General features: G+C 44.4%; 1 protein-coding gene across 2 annotated transcripts in view; it reads left to right on the top strand.

The window, feature by feature from the left end:
• ZFAND5 (zinc finger AN1-type containing 5) overlaps positions 1–12,853 on the top strand; it is a 31,520-nt gene extending 18,667 nt beyond the window's left edge. For both annotated transcript variants that reach the window (XM_078675762.1, XM_078675763.1), the window contains exons 2-6: positions 1,021–1,172; positions 1,431–1,536; positions 4,653–4,753; positions 9,133–9,252; positions 11,518–12,853. In XM_078675762.1, coding sequence (XP_078531888.1) covers positions 1,025–1,172; positions 1,431–1,536; positions 4,653–4,753; positions 9,133–9,252; positions 11,518–11,666 — 624 coding nt within the window. In that variant the 5' untranslated portion in view covers positions 1,021–1,024 and the 3' untranslated portion in view covers positions 11,667–12,853. The remainder of the gene's footprint in view (positions 1–1,020; positions 1,173–1,430; positions 1,537–4,652; positions 4,754–9,132; positions 9,253–11,517) is intronic.
• Positions 12,854–23,477: the final 10,624 nt, after the last annotated feature.

Genomic DNA, 23,477 nt, shown 5'->3' with positions numbered 1-23,477 from the left:
AGGGTGGAGGGGGCAGGGGAGGAGGGGTCCGGGGAGGAGGGAAGGGCCAGAGGGACTTGATGGGAGTGGTGGGGGGGAGGGAGAGGAGGAGAGACAGGACAGGGGGAAGCAGCAGAGACACGGCGGGTAAAATAAACAAACAAGCCTTTCACCGTAACACGGCTGGCAGGGGAGGGGGCGGAGAGGGGAGAGGTGCGACACGGCAGTAGGAGGAGGAGGGGGGAGGAGAGTAGGGGAGGCACGGCCTAGCGGCAGGCAGGCAGGGGAGGAGAGGAGGAGGGGGGAGGAGAGTAGGGGAGGCACGGCCTAGCGGCCGTGCAATCAAGTAGTGAGGGGGCGGAGCTGGGGGAGGCTGTGAGAGAGAGTAGGCAAGGCAGGCGGCTGGGGGCATGTGCACGCGCTTTTAAGCTCAATGCACATGCGCATTGAGCTTAAAAGTCACGGGCACTGCAAGGAATCGCCACGATTCCTTGCAAGTTAGATAAAGTCTGGATGAGCCCCTATAGTCTCGCTTGCTCGATGCGCATGCGCATCGACAGGCGAGACCTAAAAAGTAACAATGGGGAGCCGCAGCCAATAGGTTAATGGAGCCGCTGGTCTGTTTGGGAACCACTGCTCAGTCTTTTACCTTCTTGTACTATCATTGCACCCCCTGCAGCTCGTACATGGTACTCGTTCGTGTTTTGCGCAACACAGCCTGTGAGGATGTTGGGGTGTACTCTATGTGAAACTTTGCTGTGTATTGGCGACTCTGGGAGCCCTTGAGACTTTGTGCACGGCGGATGCCATATTAAGGTGTTAGAATCAAACTTGTTACCTGAGACTTGTGTGTTTGTTTGGGACGTTTGTTTGCTTGTTGATGACATTTGCATTTGGCTCTACATCTTGTTTCCCGATATTGAGCCCCCTGTTGGAAATCTGGCACAAAATGACTTGGGATGCGTTTGATGTTTTTCTTTCCTTGAATGTAGAGTTTCTGAAGTCCGACCAAATCCAATGTCTGGATTTTCTGTTTTACAGCACAATGGCTCAGGAGACCAACCAAACACAAGGGCCTATGCTCTGTAACACGGGGTGCGGCTTTTATGGGAATCCCAGGACAAATGGAATGTGCTCGGTGTGTTACAAAGAACATCTTCAGAGACAAAACAGCGGCAGAATGAGTCCCATGGGTAAGTGTGTAAGTGTTGCCTAAGAATAGCCAAACATTCAAGCCAGCCTTTTATTTGTGCCACGTTCAAATGGCTAGGTGCTCACAATTGAAGGTACGCATGGTCTGGGTATCCATGCCTGGACTCTTTTTGCAGGTAGTTTAATGTTTAGGTCTATGACTCGCAAGTTAAACTACACTGTTTGCGTTCTTACTACTTAACCATGGCATCAAATCTTTACAAAATCTGACTGCTAGTCTAAATGTTTTATATCTGCAGGTTCAGCTAGTGGTTCGAACAGCCCTACCTCAGATTCACCTGCACAGCGAGTAGAAAGCTTAAGCAACTGTGAAGGTGCTGCAGGCAGCACGTCAGAAAAATCAAGGTAATTGTAACCTTAGCAGCGGGTCGTTTTGCTGACCTTTTTTTGGAGTGGGGCTGAGGGAGGGTATGTTTATGGTATGTTAAGACATTTAATTACTTCTACTACATTATACTCTTGTAGCAGGACCCTCTTTGTTAAATTCATATAAGAGACGTGTTTCTGACTCTGGCCATGTGCATGAATTTGGTAATTGTTTTGCCATTTGCACCCCCTAACAACATTAAACAATGCTGTACTTGGGCATTCTAGGTTGTTAGGCCTTCACATCCACCGCTGAGGATGGAGCAATGGATCTGCAAAGGGCTAACTTATACCAAGTATGTAGGCAATTGAATTCAGAATCTTAATTGTGTGGTAACAGGGCTTAGCTAATCTAATGCACCTGTCTTCTCTTTCAAAATGAGCTGTTGTCCATCATAGGACTCAAAGGAGGCACCGGTGACCCCAGCAACGATGCATCTACTTTCAACTGCTGGGTCACCTCAGCCCTTGCTAATGTTGCACCAAATAAGACTATGAAATTAGCCAGGATTAGGCCATCTGCCCCTTGATTCACTACAGAACTCCGCTTGGAGAAAAGCTTATGTAAGAAGCTAGAGCATGCTAGGCGGAAAACCTACAATTCAGAGGCCACGTGTGCCTACAAAGCAGCTCCCAAAAAAATTCCATGGGCTAAAACGCTATACATTCAGGAACTACATTGCCAATCAAATAATGGCTTCTGATACGTCCGTTAAAGAAGTCTTTAAGATTGTGAAAGGCTTCATTAACCCACAAGCCGTGAAGAGTACCATTGCTCCTTTAGCCACTCTGTGATAACTTCTCTATCTTCTTCCAGGAGAAGGTTCAAGCTATTTACCCCTCTTCCCCTTGATGGGGTCCCTTACCATGACTTTACCTTCTCCAGACCACTCCAAAGTATGGACCGAATTTCTCCCATTCTGACCAGAAGCATCCCTTTTGGAACTGAAGAAAATTTAATCTGGCTCACCCCTTGACCAGCTAGATTTTTCAAGCTGTTCGCCTCTTGGCTCAACCCTCCATTAAACCCCATCTGGATTGCTTCCCTGCCAACGTGCAGGTAGCCTTCCATTTGAAAAAAGGCATATGTCCTGCTGATCCTCAAAGAGGATGCAAATCCGGCAGTACTTAAGAACTGTTGGCCTATCTCTCCTGCCAAAATCCTTGAGGAGGAAGTTCAGAGGCAGTTATCTGACTTCCTGGAGGCTAACCACCATCTACATGATTCCCAATCTGGCTTTAGATCGGGCTACAGCACAGAAACTGCTCGGCTGGAAGTGGCGGAAACTATATGTGAATCCTTAGACCAGGGTAGCTGTGCAGTGCTTGTGCTGCTGGACTTGTCTGCAGCTTTTGACACTATCGCACCAGATTCTGCTGGAAAGACTGGAGCATCTGGGAGTGACGGGAACCACCCTTGCTTGGTTCTGCTCATTTCTCAATGCGCAAGTATTTCTCCGCTCCATGTCTCCTCTTCTGGTCCTCATGTGTGGAGTCACCCAGCTGCCCCCCCCCCACCCCCACCCTTCTCGCATTGTTAGTCGAGCAATGTGGTGCGGGTGCTTTCATGCTGACAAAACTCATCTGGTGTTCTCTTTTTAAGATCACGCAGAGGCAGCGTTTTACGGTTTTAAGCCCGGTTTGAACAACATTTCATTTTGGATGACAGACAGTTGCTTGAAATTAAATGCCGACAAAACGGAGGTATTGTTTTTCAACCAACCTTCTCCATGGTACCAACTCTAGTGGCAGACGGAGCTAAATCCTCCAGTTACTTCAGCTAGAAATCTAGCTTTTAAATTTGATTCCAACCTCGGGTAAGATTGGCCATGTTTGTTCATCGTGCTTCTGGAAACAAAGTCTTGCGGAGATTCCTTCACCTCCTGCCTATGGATTGCCTGAATACGGTGATCCACGCGCTAGATATGTATAAGCTTGACTATGCTAACCATGTATTTGGGTCTCCCAGCCTACTTGATTAGGAAACTGCAAACTATTCAGAACGCTGTGGCTAGGCTTATTAAAAACGTGCCACTCTGTCACCATATCTCCCCTCATTTCCGTAGCTTCCATTGGCAGCAGGTCAAAAGGAGAATAGACTTCAAGGCGCTGTCCTTTGCTTATAGAGCAACAAGAGACATTGGCCCAGGAAACCTGAAGCAGAGACTCAAGAAATACCGCCAGACCAGGGTTTTGAGATCGAATCTCCAGGAATTGCTCCGGATTCCTCGCTTCGTAACAGCTAGAATTGGCGGTCAAGCTTTCTCAGTGAAAACTGCTTCTCTTTGGAACTCTGTGCCTGACCACCTACAGAAGGCTGAGTCAGAACTTATGTTTAGGAAGGCTTTGAAAACCTGGCTGTTCGGCCTACCTTAGTCTGTTCCTCCCCCTCTTGTTTCATATCTGCTGTTAGCGCCAGGACACCACCGTTGGACGTAGCCGTGCGCTGTATAAATGGCATGAAGATCAAACCAGAGCTTTGCTACTTGAGTATCGGATAAATAGGGCACTAGCTTACACAGAAAACAATTTTGAATATACATATGCCAGAGCTTTCGGGAGACTTCTTTGTCATTCATGCTTCACGTAGCTGAGCATTCAGATTCTTCCCAATCCCTCAGAAGTAACCTACCAGATTTCACAGTTTGAAAACTTTTGAAGTTCGTAGATGGTTCTGGGAACAAAAAGCGTATTGAAGGTTTCATATTTGTCATTGAAACAAGGCATGTTATGTGTGCACAAGCAATTTGTACTTTTACTATTCTAATTTATGGCTAACCTGAGACTTTATCAAGTTGATGTGCTGCAGGACTCTCCAGTATTGCATTTTTTTTTCTTCCGTTATTGGATCAAATGTTAACTGGTGGCAATAGGATGTCTGTATGGTAATGGTATTGAATCCACTTTGTATTTCTTGTATTTTAATTTTTTTGTGGCTTTATTGCCTTAGTTGATCTATGGCTTTGTTTTCATTAAACTAGAGCATATATTTTTGCAGAGGACGTTTTGGATCTCTTGTTTAAAGAGCAAGTTGCATTGACATGGATTTGGTATCCTGTATTAAGCATACTTCTGTTTCTTTTTTGGCTCTCTAGAAGTGTACTTGGGTCTGCCTTGCCTGTTACACAGCAAATGACTGAAATGAGCATTTCAAGAGATGAAAGTTTCACATCTGCAAAAGTGGAGTCTGAGCCAGGTATGCAATAACAATTTTAGAGGGAAACTTTGTTTTTGCTTGTAACACTGGGGGAGAGAATGAGGGTTGAACATATCGGTGAAATTGTTATGAAAATTGATGTTAAATTTCGTTATGAGACCATATTGTCCGAAGTGTTATGTGAAACTATTACACTAATGTGCACAGTGAAATTTGAGCTGTAGCAAATTGTTCTGGTCATGGGATGGGGTCAGGTGAAATTGGAACTGGGATCACGATCCTAGTTGCCATTGCACTAACTTGCCACCTCGTTCGACTGCCCCTATTTCCTTTTTCAGCATGTTTAGGTTTTGGTGTCAATTTGAGTTGCATAGTTGGTGGTGGGTTTTGTTAGGAGCTCCCATCTATAGTAGATGGATGATGCAAGTAGCAACTGTTTAAAAAAAAAAAGAAGAAAAAAAAAGAAATGCTGAGCAAAGCTCTCTCCCTCAGTGTTAAATAAATCTGAAAATACTTGTGGAGCAAAAATTGTTGTTCTTAAAGATCATTCAGGGGAAGGGAGCTAAAGCTGACTTTAATATTACAGCTCCCCGAATCAAAAAGCTTATGGTTGTTGTAACTATGTTGTATCCGTCTTCCACAAAGCTGTACTGACAGAACAAGTGCTTTCCTAAGCACTTAACATGAGCACAAGTTGCCTCCGTCTGTAGCCAGTTAGGAACCATAAGTGGTAGTTCTGATCATAAATTGTGAAGATTTGTGATTGCAATAGGATAGACCTATTTAAATTTTCTCCCATATCCATGTAAAGGTCAGATGCCAGGTAAAGTGATTTTTATGTAGAGGTAGGACTCAGTTTGGTTTCTGTATTTGATTTGACCCTGTAATAACTAGATTTTGCAGTAACATCAGATATTGAGTCGAGTGTAGAGATCGCGTATTGCCCTCTCCTACTTTGTGGGATTTTTTACTGCACGTATGGGGTCCATTACAAGAGTCCAAGGAGCTCACAGCAGTATGACCCAGAAATGACCCTTGTTGTGGCCTCATACATCCTATTCTGGTAGTTTTTATATTCTAGTATGTGTATTTTGTGTACCAAGGAGTTCAGTTTAGGATTAAAGATGCTTTAAATAAATTGCAATGATTAAAAGTTTTCTTTCGCATGTGCGAGCCTCGTGCAATAGAGTAATCCAGTGTTCATTTGTATTCCCTTTAGTAGATTTACTCTGCAATAGTTAGAGCAGAAAGTGAAGATGCGACAAAGGGGTACAGCACCATAGTTTGGTGAATGCTCACTGCACACTACTATGGTGTTCTGGAGATCGCATTAAATCTTGGCAGGGCAGACTCACTTTTTCCTTCTGATGTGAATACATTTAGTACCTTAACTGAATGAAATCTTCATTTCGTTCTAGGTATGTATTAGCTATTTCAATTTGGAAAAAACATATATGGTTGTCCTTTTGTCCTATATAGGATGGCAAGACACTGGCTATCATATGTTCACGTTTGGACTAAGCTAATGAAGTATCTTTTCCCCCGTGGTTTATATGCTGGTATTTGTGCCCGAGTCAAGACGCTAGGCTTGATGAAAGTAACCACTCTGTTCAATTAAACTTTCTCCCACTGGATCAAGTGAATTACTGCAGTTAGCCAGCTTTATGTTTAAAGTACTATGCATCATACGTTGTGGGCGTGCCCCTCCTTTCCTCTGTATCTATTGTAAGCTTTTGCCACCTGCAAGGACGCTTTAATGAAGCTGAAGGTACCTACATTAAAACACTCCGCGAGGAGGATGCTTTCGAGGTTGAGGTTTCGAGTTCAGACTCCAGTTTGTGGAGTAACAGTGGAATTTCTAGAGTGCATGGCTACCCGGAAGGGCCTCCCAGCGCTAACAAGCTACAGGTACTTCTCAAAGATTTGGTTAAGTTGAATAGTACTGCTATTACCAATTTCCTAAATTATGGTTTGGTTTCAGTTTTCATTAAGTGATGTGGGGAGTGCGTTTCAGAGCTGTTGGAGGGGGGGGGGGAGCAGGAAGGCAAAGGAGCTTCCTTCCCTGCTAGCTCTCTTTATCTGGGCTACTGCAAACAGCTGCTGGTCGGAGTGCAGCATTCTTGATGTATTGTAGGGTGCAAGAATGATTTTGCGTTGGACCCTTTTTGTACATTGCTCGATGATCTAAGCCCAGTGCTTTAACATGTAATCGTTTAAGCACTGGCAGCCAATGCAGGCTTGGCAGGGCCATAGTTGCAGATTTTGGGCATTTTCATCAGTATGTGGGCTGTGAACTTTTGGATAACGTTTAGTCTTTTTATGACAGCCTTGGGGCTTACCTGGTGTAGGGAGCAACCATAGTAGTTGTGAAATGGCTAATCCTTGAACTACAGTGGTTCAGGTACACAGTTCAGAAGCTTTCTCAGTGTTCTGAGCAGGCCAAAGCAGGTTGCCAGGTCTGGGTTTTTTTTTTTAATTTTTTTTTTTATTTGCTTGAGATGCCACTGAGAGCTTCGAGGCCAAACCTTAGTCTTTTAACCTCTGATTTGGGGTTAGTTAACTGCCCAGAAAGTTTGGCCAGTTCATCTCCAGCCACCTTGTGGGGTTATGTCCCGTCCATCGCCTTTTTCCTGCTCGCTGCCATCCAGTCAATGGTTTTAGTTGGACAGCAGGTTTGTCAGTTTGTGATGAAAGTGAGATGATCTGTGTATCATCTGCTTAGGATATTGAAGAGAAGCCTAGACTCTTTCTGACCTCCTGGGACGTGACGTACAGGTTAGGGAGGAGACCTGAGGCAACATGAATTTTAGAAATGTAATTTCTGATTGTACTACTCCTTCACATACTTTGAATGTTTTATTTTGGAGGAAGGAGTTAAGCAATTTTAGTTGTTATCCGGATATACCTGAATCTTTCAGCATTTTGACTAACCCCGGATGTGACTGTCAAAAGCTGTGCTCAAAATCCAGGAGGATCAAGGCCGCTGGCCCGCCTTTTGTGTCCAGATTTGCTATTTTCTGGTTTTGTCATACTGCTCACTAGATGGAGCTGTTCCTTGAGTTTGCTGCACTATCAATCTTTAGAGCAAAGTACTTTATTCGTGGCCCTCTAATAGCTTAATGTGTTTTTTTTATTTTTGTACAGCCTTCTTTTAGATGTCTGACAATGACCTCATACCTTTTTTCTTCCGTTTCATTTTTCTCTTTTTTTTTTTTTTTTAAATTCCTTATTTTTTATTGTTTCGGTCTTTAAGTTTTGTCGCGAACCAAGGAGCCTTATCTCTTAGGTGTTTACCTCTGCCTCAGAGGTACCAAAATATTTTAGGGCATTTAACATCCATACCGCAAAGCTATTATAGGTGCTTGAAAGATCTGACCAGGTCAGGGTTTGAGCTGGTTAACATTCTCTGCCATGCTTCCACGTCCAGCTTCGCCCAGTTACATGCAAGTCTGGATTGGTAAGGTGAAGTGACTTTGGTATTTGTATTGCATAGTTGGAAGGGTATTTTGTGATCTGACAATATAATCTCTATGGGGGTCCTCTGTTATCATATCCGTTATATTTGAAAAAATGAGATCTGGTAGATGGCCTTGTTTATGACATCTTTGTTCAATTAGATCCTGATCACGGAGTTTTTTTTTTTTTTTTACATTTCTCCCCTCCCTGGAAAAAATCTATGAGCTATTAACCTAGGTTTTATGGCCAGCTGGGGGAAATGAAATATATTTATATGCTGAAAATGCTACGCTCTTTGCTCTGTAGGCATTTGCTGCTGTTCAGATTGGTTTTTGTGTAGATGAAAATTTTGAATGATGTGCCTCTCCACTCAGTTTTGTTTACTGCGGGGCTTGTTTTTTTGAATCCTGTATGGTGCCTAGTAACGTTGTACACACTTTGCTTGGTCTCGCAGGTATGTTGGGGACAAAAAACAAATTAAACCTTTGTCATAAGCCACTATACGAAAATTCAATGATGCATGTAGAATACCTATTCAGTTTAACTAGCCAGACTCTTGTAGTTCTTAGTTTTGAGATGAGCAGTGATTGTTTTGAGTATCTTAATTTTCTCATTCCCGTTTATGATCTGTGATAATTTTACTTTGAAGTTGAGATTGTTTTCCCGCACCTTGTAATGATTGGTTTTAGTTAATGTAAGGGAGAGGGGTTTGAGCACCTATCCATTCGTAGAATAAATCTTGGTGGGTTTTTTTTTGGGTTTTTTCTGATACGGCTTTATTGACATTTAGGGGATGGGTTGGAGTAGACATATTTATTGCTAAACTTCTGTCTGTACAAGTAATCGCAAGATGGAAATTGTTTACCTTTAAAAATTTGTAAAGCTTGTTTATTTTGCTCAAATATTCTAGTCCATTTTATTTTATGCATAAATCTGATTTCTTTTTCTCTTTACATTTTTAGTTGTAACGCAACCAAGTCCATCAGTATCCCAACCGTACACGAGTGAAGAAAAGTCTCCAGAGTTGCCTAAACCAAAGAAAAACAGATGTTTTATGTGTAGAAAGAAGATCGGCCTTACAGGTAGTTTAACTGTTTGATGCATCTGTTAGATGTTAGTACTTTGCGATGGGTAAGTGGGAGGGACTGTCATAATCCTACATAGGCCATAGTATTTCTCCTAACTTCTTATCCTCACTGGCTCTTCAATGAGACTTTGGTTGTAAGGAGTCAACATACCCATGCTCCCCCTTAATCATGGGCTGTACATCTTTCGCCTGTGATTTGTTCAACAGCTTGGCAAGAGTTTCTGCTCCGTTGTCATGTGAGTGTTTTGGGAACGCCAGGATTTGTAGTAGGAACCTTCCTGTAAACTGTCAGGTTCAGGCTTAGACTCCAAACATCACTTGCCAAACTGCCATTATGGAGTTATTGGGAGAGAGGCAAACATTCCCGCTGCTGGGCATACAGACCATTTTCTGCTGAGCGTTGTCTTTATTCCATAGCTTCCCGCTGGCCTTGAAACTGATGAGCAAAGGCTCTGGGTATCGCGCTTTCTCAAAAGATAGAAACTAGATTCGTATGCCCAGAAGAGTCTAGGCAACACAGCAGGGTACTAACTTGAATAGCTATGACTTTATTAGAACGTCTCAAATTACTCATTTTCAGTTTGTTTTCTCTATTGAGTTTATGTGAGGGATGAGGAAGGGGTAGACTGTTTATCTTGCAGAAAAGAACAGTTTAGGTTTGAGAACTATATATACGTTTTGCTTCATGAATGACTCCTTTCCCACCATCTGGAACAAGCATTGGCATTTCCCATGAGACCTATTGGCTCTGTTCATACCCTTTAGCAATAGTGTACAGCACCAGGCTTTTTCCTAATGATGTGCAGCATGGTCCAAAAATAAATTGAGCATGAGGTGGCACGGGCACTGCTGGACGTCTTCATTCCACTGGAATGCACATGCAATACTTGAGTGCATGCGTCGGAATGCCCACGGATTGACACAAGTGCAATTTAATTACTTTGTCTGTCTAATCTCTATACGGATGGGTTTTTTCTGCATAATGAGACATTTAAAGACTGCAGGTGTTGGGTGTAACAGAGGATCGAATGAGGCGAGCGGGCAAAGCATCACAGAAGAGCAACAGTGGTGGGGGTTAAAGGGGGGGGTTAGAGGGCAAGTGCACATTGAGAAAAGAACACTGACTGCAACAGAAGGTAAGCAGCATGGGAAGGGCAGAGAACAACATGGAGTGCAATTTGGAGGGGGTGCGTGGCTGGGTCCTTCTTGGACATGAGTATCACGGCATGTGTAGGACCGTGAAGGGCATCTGGCAGGAACACTCAGGAAGCACTAGTAGAAAACGCATGCTTTCTTATGGAGTGCTTAATCAAAATAAACTCTATAACTGATCAGTGGATGGTTGGAAGCCAACCAGTCTGAGATGGTATAGGGGGGTATGCGACCCAGCAATGACAGACACAAGATCGACAACCTGGCACCTATTTGCAATATCTATTTCTTTGTTTTATTGTCCCATGATGCACTTGCTCTTTACTGTTGGCTGATCCCCTTTCCTTAGACGAGCTATGTCTAAAAGGGTCAAGGCCGCTATTGAAGTGAGATCCTAGTATGGGACACATTTACAAAAAAAGCATTTGTTTGTGAACTTGACAAATGCTTTTTTCTGTAACAGCGCCCCATACCGTGCGATCACTTTAATGATGGCCACGCCCCTTTCTGTTGACACCTCTATCTATGGAAAGGGGCGTAGCCGACAGTAAGTGCTGAACTGGTGTTTATACAAACTAGCATTTGTAATGCAATAGGTGTCGTATTTACAAAACTCTTGTAAATGCGAGACCTATTGCATTGGAAATGCTTGTTTTTTTGGCTAGGACAACAGCATGATATAGCTGTTCTAGTTCTCATTTTGTTCATTCTCAGCACATTTCTTCTAACATTACGCAGTCATTCCCCCTTAATTGAACTCGGCATACATGTGAGGGTAATGGTCATCCGCCCTTCCTCAATCCTCCTATGCTTATTGCAAATCTAAAAGCTAGGAACGTGACGACCGGGTTATTTAGAGCTCAAAGCATCTGCTAACTTACAGCAGCTGCTGGAAAAAGTGGTGTTCCTAGGCACTACTGGGCTTGCTGCCGTGATCAGTTGTGCCAAGACTTAATTCAAGCTTGTGTTATTTTGCATGAATAACACTCCTCGCTCTTAATTCCTTTATTCATAGTGGCTTTTTTTGCACAATGTAATATCTCTAAAAAAAAAAAAAAAAAAACCTTCATAGTATCTCTGACAATTTATTTGTTTTATTCCCCAATAGGATTTGACTGCCGTTGTGGTAACTTATTTTGTGGACTTCACCGTTACTCTGACAAACATAACTGCCCCTATGACTACAAGGCAGAAGCTGCAGCAAAAATCAGAAAAGAAAATCCAGTTGTTGTGGCTGAAAAGATTCAAAGAATATAAAGTTGCTACTTATGAAGAGACTCTGTTTTATTTTAATAGTTCTTAGGATGACATTAAAGAGCAGATGCATGGCCATTTTCCTTTTGATGTTCACTTTTGTTTTTCTTTAGTCAATTTTTAGGATGTATGTATGTTACAGGCAGATTTGAAGAGATGCAGCCCAGTTCTTAATATTCCCTCAGCCCCATGCATTGCCTGCAGAATAAATGGATTGTTGGGGAACTACCAATTTTCGTTATTTGCGTGCCAAAAGAAATGTGTGCAACAGTTACCTGTAATTTGGTTCATGTGCCTGTAATCAAAATTGATACTGCAAACTTTAGTTTGTCATCGTACATGGCATTGGAAGCAGAATGCAGTGTTTCACCAGAGTGTCGCAGGACAGCCATTGTGTAATGGTTCTATGAATTTCCTACTGACTCAAAGCTGCATAATCTTTACCAACTTAAATTAAGTTGGTGAGTGACTTTTGAAGCTTGCCATTTGGCTTCCCACTGCACATACTGGTTGTCTCGCTAGTACAATTCCTCCGTAGTCTCCACGCTACGCCATTGATGGTAGCTTCAGCTGTTGAATTAAGTTGGCATGTGATGTGCATTGACAAACTAATCTCAAACTGCTATTAAATTTCACCTTTTGTTTGTGTGCAGGTGACCTATTTCTTTATTTTTAAACTGTGAAACAATTGGTATACCAAGGCTGCTGTTAAGTGGTTCTTTGAGGATGCTTAATCATTTTAACTGTTCTTGGGTGTAGGACTGTAGTGTTCTTGGGTGTATTGCATGGGCTGCATCTTGTACAAAACTCTAGAAAAGGCAGTATACTTCACTGATGCTTGTCTGGTATCACTTCTGTGTTCTAATGGAAGGTTTTCTTGTGATGTATGAAAGTTTGTGGGTTTTTATATATAAACATGTACAACTTTAGAGTAGTATTGTGGTAATGCCTGTTCTAATTTGTAAATAGTTATGTACAAAAGTCTTTACTTTATGATTTTACTCCAGTGTTCAGTCCTAGTTTTACTTAAAGGCATCAAGCTTTTTTGCTTTAAAACTTATGTACTTAAGTTCTCAGTTCTTAGATATGCAAACATGTACAGATAGTTAATATTTATGTATTGCACATAATCATGCTGTTCAGCATTTACCCTATATTGTATTATGTAAATAAAATTATGTACAGATGGATTTGTTTATTGAATGGTCTACTATTTTCATTTGATGCAGTTTTGTTGTCGGACTCATTTGATTTTATGTAACCTCCCTTTTTTCCTAGCACGTGCATTATTTAGTCCATAAACACTTTATTAATTAACCTGATTTGCAAAATGGAATTCTCTACATGAACAGATCATTGTGGGTTGCTGCCTCTTCTGCTTTGACAGATACTCAGCGATACCTCCATTTCCTCTACAGTAGACTGGTAGTACTGCGAAAGTCTGTCTTTTCACTTAAATTGTTTAATTTGCAACAGGTGTTTAATCTAATCCTTTTGCCATACTACAGAACATACAAGGGGTTTCAGGTTTGCATTTAAAGTAAGTTCTCAAAGTGGACTTAGGGGGTGGTTTGGGGAGACCTTGTCATGTCTGCATCCCCAAGCTTGTTCCACAGCAAGTTGCTTTTGCTATGGTTCTTAAAATCCTTCAGTTGTATAAGCAAGCAGAAATTGCTCCTAGGTGAAGTTGTACGGTTTGATTCCAAAAATGTTCATGTACTAAACAACAAATATGCTTGGTACATGCTGCGTGATCTTGAGTAACATCCAGCCATAACTTTTCTGGGTGGCTGGCCTGGAGGACAGGTAGCACACACCCACTTAGCCCCCTCTTACATGAAAATGCATGTTTGCTGTAATTTCTATGCCCTTACATTTGCACCAAAGTATTGTCATCCGCTGTAAAATAGGAGTATTAATTGAGCGGGGTATGTAACCCACCAAGTAGTCATTACAATTCTTGTTGGGGTGAACCTCTAAAGCTAGTTAAATAACCCCTGGTAGCTGTGCAGTGCTGACAGGGTGAACCTCTAAAGCTAGTTAATTAACCTGAGTTCAACCCCTGGTAGCTGTGCAGTGCTGACAGGCTTAACTTGGAGGCAATGTGTGAAATATTTATACAGTAATGAAGTCTCAAAACAAGAAAATCCCAAACCAAATAATTACATTTAATAAACTCGCACCACAATGAGAAGTCCAGTAAGGGGAACTAGAGATGCAAATTTGTAATTAGGAACATTGCCAAGAAGCACAAAGTGCCAATGATGGTGCTCGTGATGGACCTATGCACAATATGGGACTTACAGTGATGGAACACTGTCCTTTGAGTCCCATCAATCACAGGAGTTCACTTCTAAAGCATCCCACAGACCTCAGGGGAGTCACTTTGAGACTCCAGGAGAGGGGGGGGGGGTGTCAAGCAGAGAACATCTGTGTGCTGTCCAGGTCCACTTGTCACTGGTCCGCTCTGCAGTTACAGGAAAGTTCTCGTAGTTTTTAGGTCTCGCCTAGCGAACCAGCACATGCGGTGCTTTGCCTTGGCGAGGCTATTGTCGTTGGTTTGCGAAGGGAGACAACCCATGTGCGCGCCTGGACAGGCGATGTGCACGGCGTCAGGACACTGTATGCGTACACATCTCCTGTCCCCGTGTAGGGCTAGGGTTACACAGCGCACGCATCGCAGGCTTTCACTCTAAAACCCCTTACCCCCGACCCCTCCCTCCTTCTTTCTGGCTTTGACACTCCCATGAGACGTGTCTACCAGTATGTCCACGATGTCTGCACGTGCTAGTTGGCTCTCCTACTGGCGCGTGCAGGCAGCGTGATCAAGACAGGTTGTAGACTGTCTCATGAGCATCAACAGCGCGTATTCCTTGTTTAAAGTGGAATAAAACATGCTGGGCAGTCGCTCGCTGTGTCCTGTCTGCGTCCCTCCCGGCATTAAGTGTGCTGCTCATATTACCCGCGTTGGAGGGTAGCCTCGCCAACCCAGCTGGGGACTGACCGTGACTTCGGGACATTAAGCAACTTGGCCATGCAGCCTGCCACTTTGGAGTACTGTAACTGCATGTTGTCGCACACACACTGTGCTCCACTGGCGGCGCCAAATTCAATCAAGGCGCACGCAGCATCATGATGCCTGCTGCCGCTTGCACCCGACTGGGCCACCGCCCCCTTAGCTGGTGTGCAAATCAGACTAAAACACAGGCATGCGGGTCCTGCAAGGTGTCCCAATTGCTCTGTGTGATTATGGCTCTAGTCCTGACTTGGTTTGCGATCACGGCGTGGCTATGGTTTCCTGTGTGTTGGGGGACTCATTCGCCATCCCGGATGACACTGGAGGCGGGCTGGGGCCCGATGGTAAACCCAAATTGCCTCGGCCCACAGTGGCTCTTGGCCTGAGCCTGCCAGTGCCTGCAGCCTCCTGGCCATCCTTGGCAGTCTGTATCGCTGCCTCCAATGGAGCGTCACCACCACCGCAGTTCGAACGGACTACCATCTGCGGCCGCCGCCCAAGCGTATGTTAAAGTTACTAGCCTGTGTATGGCAACGAGCAATCTGGCGGCTGCAGCGCCTGCCGGTGTTGATACTGAAAAGGTGAAATAGGTGGGTCGGTCTCCGCCACGTGAGGTTGGTAACTGAGTGTGATGTTGTTTGGGTCTCCTCTGACACCCTGTTGGGCCGGGTCACTCACGTGACGTCAGAGAGAAGCCCAGGCCTGATGCTTTCCTGATTTTGCCTGGAAGAGGGCCCACCACAAAGGCTGACAATCTGTGTGTGTTTTTCTGCTGGAGTCCACAACGGTTGGAAACACAAGCCTCAAATAAAACACAACCGCAAAAAAAACTTCCTGAGCTAGTATGCAGTCTTAATATGTTGCAAATGAACTTCCTGCTATTGTATGATTCGAAGTATATTACTTGGTCATGAGTCTCATAAATGGAAGTCATTTAACAATTATGTCTTGCGCTTTGCACACGTTAACTTGGATTTGATCATTCCTTGAATTAGTGTAATGTCTGATATTTACGTTTCACTCCTTCATACATTGATTTTGCTCGCGAGAAAGTGTCACTCATAATCGTTGAAAAATGTCACTCATTACTCTGAAATTATGAATGTCACAAATGGCAATCTGAAATCTTGGCAGCTAGCTATGTCATCATGAGCGATGATCGTTTTGACACGAAGGTAGTCTGTCCCCAGGCTCAACGCTGCTGGCGACGCCCACTTTCACTTTCGGTTAAGCAACCACAGTCTGCTTGCGCTTTCACGTAAATATTTCTAGATCGCACCTTCTCTAAAGAGGGCTGGGTTACCGATGGAGCCTTTTATGGGCATGGGATATTCTGCAACAATACCTGGGGCAGGAAGTGCCACTGTGTTAAGGGGTCCGGCACACGTGGGACACTGCCTGGCCTCTGTATTTTCTGTGCACTTGGGCTGCACTTCAGGGGTGTAAACAGGTAACCTCCATGGAGAACCTCGTGCGCAGAGGTCGGTAGCTCACAGCCGGTTGTGTAAAGGTCGGTGGGGAGGCGCTATGGGATGCCATGATCGTGTCAGTGCTCAGGGTCTTCTTTGCCCACTTGAGGCCTAAACGGCCTGTAATTTCGAACAATTCCTGCAACATTGCCCCAGGGTTTCCAGCGTACGCACAGAGCTGCATTAAAATCTGCAGCGCTGCATTAGCGGAGGGCAAAAAACTGCGCAACGACCTCACGTCCATTGCGTCATTTGTGTGCAAGGCTTAGTAGCACTATGCCACCGCGCATAGGCACGCGAGCAGTGTTGTCGCCGAGGGGCCTCGCTTTTGTGCAAGCTTCTTGCTGTACAAGACTGCCACGGGGCACATCACATGTGGAATTTTGAGAACATTGCATGCATTAGCCATAGTTTACACCTGCCCCCTGTCTCTGCTTTCATTGTGCACTAGAGTGCCGCTTAATGCCAGATTAGGTACATTAGGAGATCAGCCCTTGTGTGGATTTTGAACGGGGTTTGCACTTTCCCGTCCCACTTCACTCCTTTGCATACAGTAACATGGGCCTGGCACTGCGCGTGCAGTGCGCTTCAGCCGTTTGGACACGTTTGCATCGTGAGAGCCCCGGGGCAACCTAAGGTAAATATGTGGTACTGTGCGCACTTCGTAAAATCTGATAGTTATCCAGTCCCCCTCCACACGGCCCGGGGCAGAGTACAGCCTCACGTGCCGCATAGACCCGGAAGCTGGACCACACATAGCAAAGGGGGAGTCCACAGACACCTCTGCACACCAGACTGTACACATGCCCACCCTCTGTGGGGTGGAAGAGGGCCTGGCAGGTTCGAAGTGTGCTCCTTCGAGTAATCTGAACCCCAGAGTTGTGGACAAAGGTGAGTAGAATGGGTGGAGGGACGTGGGAAGACTGTACATGGAGTGGTCGTGGCTGAAGTGGGTGCAGGAAGCATGCAGGCTCGGTCCTGTCTTGAGTTAGGTTTTAAGCAGCACTTGGCCCCACCGTACTATGACAGTTGACTGATTCAGCCCCAGCCCTTGTGGCCTTTCAGAGCGACCAGACGTGAAACATTACCCCATCACTCACTCCATTTTACATCAACTCGATAGTAGTTCTGATGCGCACGCAAGTTTGAGAAGGGTTACCTCGGCAAACTGTCATTTGTGTTATTCTAAAGTACAGGAACTTCGTCATCTTTATAAAGACTGCAACGTTTTATTATGCGAGACAAGGTCCTGCGAAGGCAGAGTTTGCAGGGACCAATCTCTGAAAAAACAAAACTTGTTTGAAAATTGTCTGGCAAAAAAACTGTTCTAATTTCTTAGTGCTTGAGAAGTGCAAAGTTTGAAATATTCACCACACTTTGCAGGCACAATTAAAGGCGGCAAAGCTAAAGAATAGCCAGCTGTTTTGGCATATCCTTGCCAAAGGCTCCCCAAACTCAAAAATATAAACTGATTTTCATATTCAGCCCCATGTGTGGGAGGAGTACTTCAAAGAATTATACGCAGGACAGGGTGCTACACTTGATCCAGGCTTGCAACTTAGATTACTAAATACAGTTTTAACTGAGGAGACATTCTTCACCGTAGAGGAAACCACCGTAGCTATAAATGCATTCCAGAGAGGGAAAGCTCCGTGCCTAGACCAGCTCCCGGGAGACCTGTACAAGGCTGAACCATCAATCTTGGGACCTTTTTACAAGCAGTTTTTAATGCTGTCTTTTCTGATGGCGAAATCCCGGCAACCTTGAGGGGTGCCAAGATCATTCCCATTTACAACAAGCATTTACAATGCAATGGTTTTGCCTTTGTTAAAGTTTGAGCTATTGGCATTGCTCTTGACAATATTTTTATTTATGTTTTTTTTAACATAAATAAATAGCATTGTCATTTACAATGCCACTAGCTTGATCTCTCGCAAATGACACACACAAACACCCACAGAGAGCCCCCCCAATACACACCCACACAGAGCCCCCCACACACACACCCACACACTGCAAGCCCCCCAACACACTGCAAGCCCTCACACACTGCGAGCCCCCCACACACTGCGAGCCCCCCACACACTGCGAGCCCCCCACACACTGCGAGCCCCCCCACACACTGCAAGCCCCCCCCACACACTGCAAGCCCCCCCACACACTGCGAGCCCCCCCAACACACTGCAAGCCCCCAACACACTGCAAGCCCCCAACACACTGCAAGCCCCCAACACACTGCAAGCCCCCACACACACACTGCAAGCCCCCCCCACACATTCAAGATGGCAGAAGGGAGTGTCCCTCTCATGTGTTCTGAGTTCCCTCCCAGATCCAACTATATCGAATGAGGAACTACCCCCTCTTCCTGTTCTGCACACAGTTTCCCCTCCTGTGAGTTGAGATGATTGCTCGAGAATTTCTTCTGTATGAAAGCCTCTGTCACCTGGCTCCCCCTTTGTGATCTTTGTATGAAAAGGAAGACCACAACAGTCTTGCTGTCTCCAGATGTGGGTGTATTGCTTCGTGGAAGCACAACTCTTCACAACAAATTATTATGCTAAAAATAGTTACTGGGGAAAGGGTGTCCAGCAGATCTTACTTAGTTTGTTTTGGCTTTCAGGCAGCTTAAGAGCACTTTTAAGTTTGGCTTGGTAGCATAGCTGTCATCAAACCATGCCTGACGAATAGAAAAAGAGATTTAGGAAGCACTACTGAGAGTTAGGCTTTGGCCACAACCAAATGTTGATTCCCTTGATTACAGATTTTGATTGGGCAGAAGATGAATGTTTCCACTGAAAAAGTGCCTGCAGAACTGCCGACAGGAATCATGGCCGCAGGGTAGCCGAGCTTCGCTGCGCCACTCCCGAAAACATCAGTCTAACTTCATCCGCCCAAATCTTCTGAGGGTACTACGGCATCTCATGGTGTGTGGTCTTGCTGCAGGCGAAGTTTGAGCACTTTCGTAGAAGGCAGATAGAAGCTACATCCAGTGCCGGACCGCTGGGGCCGAGCCGAAGGAAAGTGGCGCTTCCAGGCACAAGCAACTCACACGAAGCCGTGGCTGCGGCCTGGGTCGCATTAACCCTGCAAGTGAGCGCGGGTGGCGCAGCTGACCCTGAAGGTGTGTTGATAGAGAGCTGTTGAGAGCTGCTACTGAATGACATCAAAGGGGATAAACATTTGATGAGAACCAGATTAAAAATGTATTTTCTGTATCAATTAAGGGTCCTCTCAAAATAACACGTCCTCTTGGAGCCATCCAAACCAGGAGAGCGGGAGGGGGGACGGCGGCGGGAGGAGGGACACGGAGAACCTGAAAACTCACCGGACTGCTCCCAGGAGGCGGCGGGGGCGCTTGCGGTGTCCTTCCTCTGCCGGGGCCTGGGCTCTCTTCTCGGGTGCCGCGGGCGGGGCTCTCCTGCACCGGGGCCTCGCTGGCAGCCGCACTCCTTTCTCCTGGCATAGAAAGACCGGCGGCGGGACTTCCGGCTTGCCTGCGGCCCGGCCGGACCAGATTCGGGGGCGTTCCCGGCTTTCGGCTGACGTCGCGTGACGTCGGCAAAAGCCAAAGAATCTTGGGAACGCCCCCGAATCTGGTCCGGCATTGACGGACAGGCCCCTCGTCCAATGGCTAGGCTCCATTTATGGAGCCAGCCAATGAATGACGAGGGCCGACCCAAACCCACACTACAGTTCTCATCAGGTTTTCGCCTGCGCGAAAAAGATGCGCAGAGCGCATCTTTTCGCCAGGCAAAACCTAAAAAGGGAGATAAAGGGCTGCCCTGCAACTATAGGCCGATCAGCCTTATAGATGTGTCCCCAAAAATGTTCTGTAAAATAATCTTGACTAGGATCCAAAACTGGATTGAGGATAACATCTTGTCAGACCTCAAAGCGGGATTCAGGGCGCCACAAGTACCACTGACCAAGTCTTTAGATTTCTCCTACTAATCTGGAAGGAAGTGACCATAAGAGGTGGCCACTTGTACGTTGTATTTGTGGATTTAAAATCTGCCTTTCATTCGATAGACTGCAACCAACTTTGTCTTGCTCTGAGGGAACTGCGTTTCCCAGCCTATTTACTTAATATTTTGATACGTTCATATCGTAATACCTATGCAAAGAGTAGGTGGAACACTGAAGGCAGCGTTACAAAAGATGTATTAGTACAGAAAGCTGTGCACCAAGGTTGTGTCCTAGCCCCAACACTATTCACCCTCTATAATAATGGACTAATAGAAGAAATGTACAATTGTGGTGGTGACCCCCCAAGACTAGCAGGCAGTTCTGTGCCCTGTCTACTCTTTGCTGATGACACCCTGTTTATCTCGAGGACACCTAGATGGATCCAGAATCCTTTAAACAAATTTGATAAAGTATGTAGGTAGAAGGGGTTAGAAGTAAACAGTTCCAAAACAAAATACATGACTTTTAATCCCTATAAATCAAACCAGGGCAAACTCATGCTGGGCTCGCAACCACGGGCGCAGGTCAAATATTTTGACTATTAGGGTGTACGCATTAGCGATGGGTTGTCCTGGATGCCCCAAATAAAGATTAGCATTGTGAGCCTCAAACATGCTGGCTGCGCTATAGTCAGGAGGGCCACGGTGTCCTCTTACTGCACAGTGTCTCTTATTTTGGAACTTCATAGGGCCAAAGGTCTAGGAGCAGCCCTTTATGGTGCCGAGCTTTGGGGGTTAGAAAACATAAAAGATCTAACCCTAGCTGAAAACAAATTCATCAGGGCGATTCTGATCCTACCTGCGAGCACCACCATATTGCTGCTAAGATTTGATCTTGGCCTAAAACCCATAGACCGTTTTGCTATCCTTGGGGCTCTCCTGTTTTGTATTGTAATCTGGACCAGTAAAAAACAGGTCCCGTTGAAGGAGATCCTGGTAAAACAAATTGTTTTGCACAAACAATCAGGCCGTATAAAATGGTTCAACAAAATCAAGGACTGGCTTTTGGCACTGGGGTTGGGGTGCCTTTGGGATGACCCGGGCTCAAATAACAAAATCAATGGTTCATCTCCTTGAAAAAAAAAAAAAAAAAAAAGGTTTTGGGAGTACAGGGATCACCAAAATATAGAAGGTATTGCACATGACACTTTAACCACTAGGTTTTTAGATTTTAAAGGAGTATTTGGTTTTGAAATATTTATGGACGATATTGAACCCCCACAGGCAAAAGCTTTGTACATTCAATTTAGACTTGGAACTTTACCTTTGAATCATAGAAGTAGCACATGGGCTAATGCAGTTGTAACACCTCTGTGCCCTACGTGTCGCACCAGTTCTGAGACCATTGAACATTTTCTTTTTTTATTGTCCCACCCATGCTGATCATAGGAAAACCTGGATAATCCCAGTTTGCCGCCTACTGTCGTTCAGATCTTGAAGCCCTACATATTTTTAGATCGAATACTACACGGTGGCTCGTATTTGCAATATCAAGATTTCTGCTGTATGATTGGTGGAGAAGGTCCAAACTGTATAAAAGTGCAGCTGTAAATACGACTGGCTAATAACGACTATTATAAGTTCTGGTGATGAAATCAAGTATTTTATGTATTCCCTTTTTAGTGCTGCTATAGTCCGCCTGCCATAAGACTTTTAGGAAATACTGTTTTTAATCTTTTATCGTTTTATATTTGAAATGCTTTTATTACTGTAAATGATCATATTTTTGATCGAATAAAGAATATACGTACACGGGGGTGTGGAATTTATTAAAATATCTACTTGTCCATGGGGCAGATTGCTTCATAAATCTACTTGTCCTGTAACAAAATCCACTTGTCCCTTTGGTGCCATGTAGTTCTGCCACAATTTTATGGCAGCAATCTCATTATATAAGAGCTCTTATATAGCCTCTGGGATTATGCCAGGGCATATCCCATAGCAGTGTTTAAATACTAGTAATTATTTTATGTTGCCACGTTTCCGCAGCTACACATACTGGGACTGAAGATGGTGGTAAGCAGTAGTTCCAGGCTTGGAATACCCAATTGCGTCGGTGCAAACCTACTAACTTGCATGTTTTAGGGTTTTCAACAAATCTTCTCTAGTCTTTCCCATACTGAGAAATGTTGGAAATTTACTCCTGAGAGTGGCATACGTAAACCTTCTTTAAGAGTTGGGGGAAAAAGTAGCTGGAGGGAAAATGAACTTTCAAACATCCAGGTTTTCACTTGAGCAAATCTGCACATGCATATTTGCTCATGTTAAAATGCAGTTCACAAATATTTTGTAGCAGTACAATTTCTTACCCTACTAATGTAAATTCTTGTGCATTCACGAAAGCCATATACCAAAGGTGCACTTTTGAGACTTTCTTTAATAATTGGGCCCCTAATTTGGTCTTGCGTTAACCATGACCATTTGTGTTTATGAAAATTCTTTCTCTCTGAATCGTCTGGCTTCACTGTGAGTGACAGCATTCTGCTCTTTCACAAGGAGTATATCGGTACACAAAGTAGTTTTGTTCAGTGACCGTAACTAAATCGGCAATGTGTGCTTTTTTGAGACCAAAAACGACTTTTGCCTTTGCCAATGTTTGTTATAATGGTGAGGGCCTGGCAGCTCACATCAATAAGGTTTTACAAAAGCCATGCCAAAACAAGTCACACATTGCCAAAACTAAAAAGCTAACCACCAATGTCAGACCTTCTGGCTTTGCCAAGGCTTGTTTATTTTTGTTTCTCATAATCTTATTGAAACTGGTTACACATTTTCCAATATGAATATTTTTGGGAAATACTAGCATGCATCAACACATTTCACTAAATTATGCTGCAAAGAAATGGTACTTGAAATTTTACCGTAGTTTAGCAAAATGTTATTTCCCTACTTTCATTTTTAGGAACATTTTATATTGAAAGCAAAGAAACATTAATCTTGCTTTCAAGCTTCTGCAAATATTTGCATCTAATCAGAGAGCATTCCGTGAGCATCATGCATAGCCTCATGTTGCTAAACTTTGAAACCGTGTGTACACATTTTCATACAGGAACCACTGTCAGTAGTGCAGTCAGAACGTACATTTACTTAGAGCGCTCTCCCTAATAATAAAGGCTTTCAATTAATGAACCATAAATACAAGTTTTGAACAGCATTAACACATGCACACAAATATTAACTAAACTACAGGCAGTACCCTTCCCTGATCCTTAATGTGGTACTGCAAACTGGCAGCCAAAGGGTTTGTGCTGCAGGGGGTTGGGCCTACTTGTCCCAAGGACAAAATACACATTAAATCTTGTTGCCCTTGACCCCAAACAATATGTCCTGGGTGTCGGGCTATAGGAATTCCACATCCCTGATA

This window comes from Lissotriton helveticus, chromosome 2_1 (genome assembly GCF_964261635.1).
Source record: "Lissotriton helveticus chromosome 2_1, aLisHel1.1, whole genome shotgun sequence".
Lineage (NCBI taxonomy): Eukaryota > Metazoa > Chordata > Amphibia > Caudata > Salamandridae > Lissotriton > Lissotriton helveticus.
The sequence above is the reverse complement of the archived record's forward strand: the minus strand, read 5'-3'. Positions and strand labels throughout refer to the sequence as shown.